We start from the raw sequence: 4,825 nt of genomic DNA, 5'->3' as shown, positions 1-4,825 counted from the left end.
GTAGCCGGAATTACAGGCGTGCGCTACCACGCCCGGCTGACTTTTGATTTAGTGTAGAGATGAGGTCTCGCCAAGTTGCCCAGGCGGGTCTTGAACCCGCGGGCTCAGGCAGTCCACTCACCTCGGCCTCCCAAAGCGTGGGATTACAGGCTGAGCCACCGAGCCCAGCCCACGGCTGTTCTTTAATGAAAGGAGGATGCGTGATTGTGGGGTGGAAGCAGGTGCCTCCCCACAAGACGTTCGGATGCCAGAGGCAGGCTGGGCTGCAGAACTCCTCGTGATGCACCCTCGGTCCCTAGAGGACTGGAACGGCCTCCACATCCTTCAGTGGTTACGACTTTCCTGTCTCTGATATGCATTTACCCGTGCTCTGACAACTTTAAGTTGTTACGGAGCTGTGAAGACGAGAACCGGGTTTGCCTCTTTCCGTCGGATGCCTTTTATTAGATGGCACAGCAGGAGACAAACATGTCCCAGTAACTGGACTAAGGAGCGCGCTTTGGTTTTGTTTTGTTTGTTCTTTTTTATTACACGTCATTTGTTTGCGTTCTTCAAACATCCAGTGTCAGGACAAAGTGTCCTATACTTACCGCCTTTGATGAACCGCGTAGAGAAAAGTGAGAGTTTATGATTCATTTATCAATGAATATGATTTAAATGTGATTTTTCGCTTCTCCCTCCTTAATGCTGGGTGTTACCAGACTTTTCATCTCTGCCTACTTGGTTGATAAAGCATCACATTTTAGTGTCCAGTTGACATTGCGTCCACTGAGTGGCTTTGAGCCTCTTTTCCGTGCTTCCCAGCCATTTTTATTTCTCTTTCAGTGAACTATTTAAGAGAGTTCCGTGTGCTAGAAAATACAGATTCAGACCATTCTATGTGATGCAATAATATTTGATTTATAGTTTTATGTGCATGTCTCTGTAGACCTCTGTGTGCCTGGATATTTTCTGTAAGGATTCACAGGAATCTGATAACAGCGGTTCCCCATGACAGTTAGGATGTGAGAGGTCGGTGGGATGGGAAAGAGAGGAAGAATTATTTTTATGCTTTCTTTGCGTTTCTGCATGCATACGTTTCTCTTCACACCGGGCTATGCATAGTCCTTTTCCACCAGAAAGTATTTTTTTCAAAAAATTAACTTGCTTATTGAAAGTAGCAAGCGACTGTGAGCCCAATGCAGGACATTCCATGGTCTCTAGGGACCGGGCAGGTGTCACCTACATGCCAACACTTGGTGTGACCCCAGGGGGCGTTGAGGCCATGGGGAACGAGTGTCCCAGCCAAAGGTGTGCGCTATCAGTGTTTCCAGCACTCTGCTGACTAAAGAACAGGTCTGAGGGTCTCTTACCAGGGAGCTATGGGTTTCAGTTCAAGACACCCACTCTTGGAGGGACGGGACTGTTTGGAGGTGGACCTCTCTTCTCTATGTAACAAGAAAGCGCACACAGAGACAGGCCCTCTGTGGGAGGGTGTAGAAAGGTGTCAGTCTCAAACATTCATCCTCTCGCCTCTCTTCCAAAGGCAGAGCTGGGTCCCTCACAGACTGGGGCAGACCTAGGCGACAGTGCTGTTTGCTCCTAAGATGGGGCCACCATTTAAAAAAATCTTTTCAGCTTTGAGAGAGTTACTGCTGGAAGACAACTTGCTCACCCATCTTCCCGAGAACTTGGATGCCCTGGTGAACCTTCAGGTCCTGACGCTGAAGGACAACCCCATGGAGGAGCCCCCTGGGGACGTGTGTGCCGGGGGCAACGAGGCCATCTGGGCGCACCTCCGGAGAAACAGAGCCAGGGCGATCATGGCAACAAAGGTAAAGCCAGCCGAGGCTCTTCATAACACGCCCACTGCTGCTTACCGGGGGTCTAGTGTTAAAACCACGTCACGGTTACCCGTGGAGTGGCCCCGAGCACACCCGCACCCTGTCCCTCCTGAGAGAAGCCTCTTATTTACACGTATGTCCCCAGGGCTGAGTGAGAGAATGTTTTAACGTCAGCCCCAGCGTTTTTGTCTTTAATGTCCCTTATCTCTCAGTCGGAGAAGATGCCAACAAAAAGGCAAAGGAAACCAAAACCTCACATTCCAAAACAGTCTAAGATTCTTGGACTGTTTCCCTGGAGTGGGGAGAAAAGCGTGTATTGGCAAAATCAGTAAGATAATGTTGAAAAATTGGAAATGAAAGCATCTGTGGATGAGAGGCCTAGTACCCAGGGCTCTCTCTGCCACCAACGAGGCCCAAGGGCTGAAGCCCGCCCCATTCTGCTCTAGCCCATGAGCCCATGGAGACGGGACACCCAGAGAGCACGGAACAGTCCACATCAGCCAGTGTTCTTCACTCTCCAGCTATCTAGGCCCTTCATCTCACACCCGGACGGCGGCGCCAGCCCCCTCTGGCATCCCTGCCCCCTCGCCTCACACCTGGACGACCACATCAGCCCCGATTCACACCTCTGTCCCCTCATCACGCACTAGACCACCGCGTCAGCCCCAACTTACCGTCCCTGACCCTCATCTAACACCTGGACAACTCGGCCAGCCCCAACTAGCGTCCCTGCCCCCACACTATGTCCCTACAACAAACCTTCCGCTCAGCAGTCACACCCATGCTATACACATGAGCTGGATCGCCATGCTGCTGAAACCCACAATCCTCCATTTCACTTGTAGTGAGAGGCACAGTCTTTGTTCTGGAGTCCTGCATCCATGGCTCTCAACCCTATCAGACCTAACATCCATTCTTTTATAATAAATATTTTGTGATACCTACTTTTCTATTCCAAAATTAAATTCAGAAATACTAAAACCTACCCAATCACATAGTTCTAATCAATCAAAATAATGTACGAGTTGTAGCATAAAGGAGAAAGAACAGGAGATCAATTTATGTTAAAATATTTATTTCAATGTGTATATATTCAGGATTGACTACACTGAAAGAATAAAAATAGTATTTTTCTTTTCTTGAGTCAGGGTCTCACTCTGTCACCCAGGCTGGAGGGCAGTGGCACAATCATAGCTCACTGCAGCTTTGACCTCCTGGACTCAGGCGATCCTTCTGCCTCAGCCTCCCGAGTAGCTGGGACTACAGGTGCATGCCGCCATGCCCAGCTAGTTTTTTATTTTTGTGGAGGCAGGTCTTGCTATGTTGCCCAGCCTGCCTCAAGTAGTCCTCCCACCTCAGCTTCCCAAAGTCCTGGGATTACCAAGCCCTGCCCAAACTGTATTTTTGTTTATCAGATGCTTCCTAAAAGCATTTTGAAAAATCATGCGCCATCTTGCACACTTTTTTTTTTTTTTTGAGTTGGAGTCTCACTCGGTCGCCCAGACTGGAGTGCAGCGGCCGCTCCCGGCCACTGCAGCCTCGACCTGCTGGGCTCCGGCCATCCTTCCGCCTCAGCCTTCCGAGTAGCCGGAACTACAGGCGCGCGCTACCACGCCCGGCTGATTTTTTGATGTATTGTAGAGATGAGGTCTCGCTGCCCGGGCGGGTCTCGAGCCCACGGGCTCAGTCAGTCCACTCACCTCAGCCTCCCAAAGGCGCGGGATTACAGGCTGAGCCACCGAGCCCGGCTTCTTGCACACCTTTAAATCAATATTTAACATTTTTGGCCACAATGTTTAAATCATTGCAAAAGACATGACGTCCGGTGAATTTTAAGTGTTGACGTTTTAAAACAGAACTAACAGATCGATATTTTAAATGTATCCAATGGAATCTACGTACCATTGTGACTTGTCAGCATTGACTTACATATACTTGAACAAGCTCTTATTTTATAGGCAGAAGTGTTGTCGTGTCTTCCTTTTCTTTTGGAATATGTCTTTCCATCCCACTTTCCCCTCAGATTGACCCTATGGTCATCCATATTTATATTTTTTATTTTAAGTTTTCTATAGATGGCTCTTTTTAATTCCAGGCAGCAGAATTTATAAAAAAAGTAGTTTATATAAATTAAATTTTAAAATTAAAAAATGATATATCACATTAAAATTACTAGTGTGAAAAAATACAATTCTATTACCCAAACTATTAGTACAAGGCCACCTGAGACAACATGAGGTTTATTACACATGCTCACCATTGTTGGACAGGCACGTCATGCCCCACAGCAGCCGGCACCTCTGGCCCGTCACAGCTGCATGTGTTTGCCGAGTGCTGTCTCCTCCGCCGCGGGATGTGAGCGCCATCGAGGCGTGATGTTGGGGTTTCACTGGCCTTGCCCCACGGCCTAGAGCAGGGCCCGGCCCACAGGGGCACGGGGCGCATTCAGGTCTCGTTTGCCGGAGGGGCTGGCCGGTTGAGAAAGACGGAAAATGCGGCTTGGCCTTCTGCCCGCGTCCCACGGCCCCCGAGTTCCCACCGGGTCAGGATGGGGAGCTCGCGGGTCCCCCGCGTCCCCGGCCGCCAGCCGGTGCTGACGGCGGGTCTGTCTTGTTTTCAGATTCAGGCGTGGTGGAGGGGAGTGGTGGTGCGGAAAGGACTGGGGAGACTTGATGAAGTGCTCAGGGCTCGAAAGAAAGGGAAGACCTCCCCCAAAGATAAGAAGGGCGAGAAGGTCGCCCAGGCCTGGAGAGGGAGATGAGAAGGGCCTCTGCGGACGGAGAGGTGAGGCCCTGAGCCGTGAGGACATGAGGGCGTCGCGCTCGAACCGGATGCCCGCTCCATTAAAGGTCTTCACGGGACCACGTTCGTGTGCAAAAATCAAAGGCTCTTTTACTGAGAGACGTATGGGTACAACGCTCTGACACTGAGGAACTGCCTCAAGAAAACATGGGGCCGGCCCGGCCTCCGCCTGTGGGCCCGCGCCTCGGGAGGCCGGGGCG

At 50.5% G+C, this 4,825-nt stretch overlaps 1 protein-coding gene across 1 annotated transcript in view; it reads left to right on the top strand.

The window, feature by feature from the left end:
• LRRIQ4 (leucine rich repeats and IQ motif containing 4) overlaps positions 1-4,825 on the top strand; it is a 13,098-nt gene that overhangs the window by 7,421 nt on the left and 852 nt on the right. The window contains exons 5-6 of the mRNA XM_021709932.1: positions 1,618-1,814; positions 4,444-4,557. Of these exons, the coding sequence (XP_021565607.1) occupies positions 1,618-1,814; positions 4,444-4,557 (311 nt within the window). The remainder of the gene's footprint in view (positions 1-1,617; positions 1,815-4,443; positions 4,558-4,825) is intronic.

Source organism: Carlito syrichta, unplaced genomic scaffold (genome assembly GCF_000164805.1).
Source record: "Carlito syrichta isolate Samal-C Ts95f unplaced genomic scaffold, Tarsius_syrichta-2.0.1 Scaffold287742, whole genome shotgun sequence".
Taxonomy (NCBI): Eukaryota; Metazoa; Chordata; class Mammalia; order Primates; family Tarsiidae; genus Carlito; species Carlito syrichta.
The sequence above is the reverse complement of the archived record's forward strand: the minus strand, read 5'-3'. Positions and strand labels throughout refer to the sequence as shown.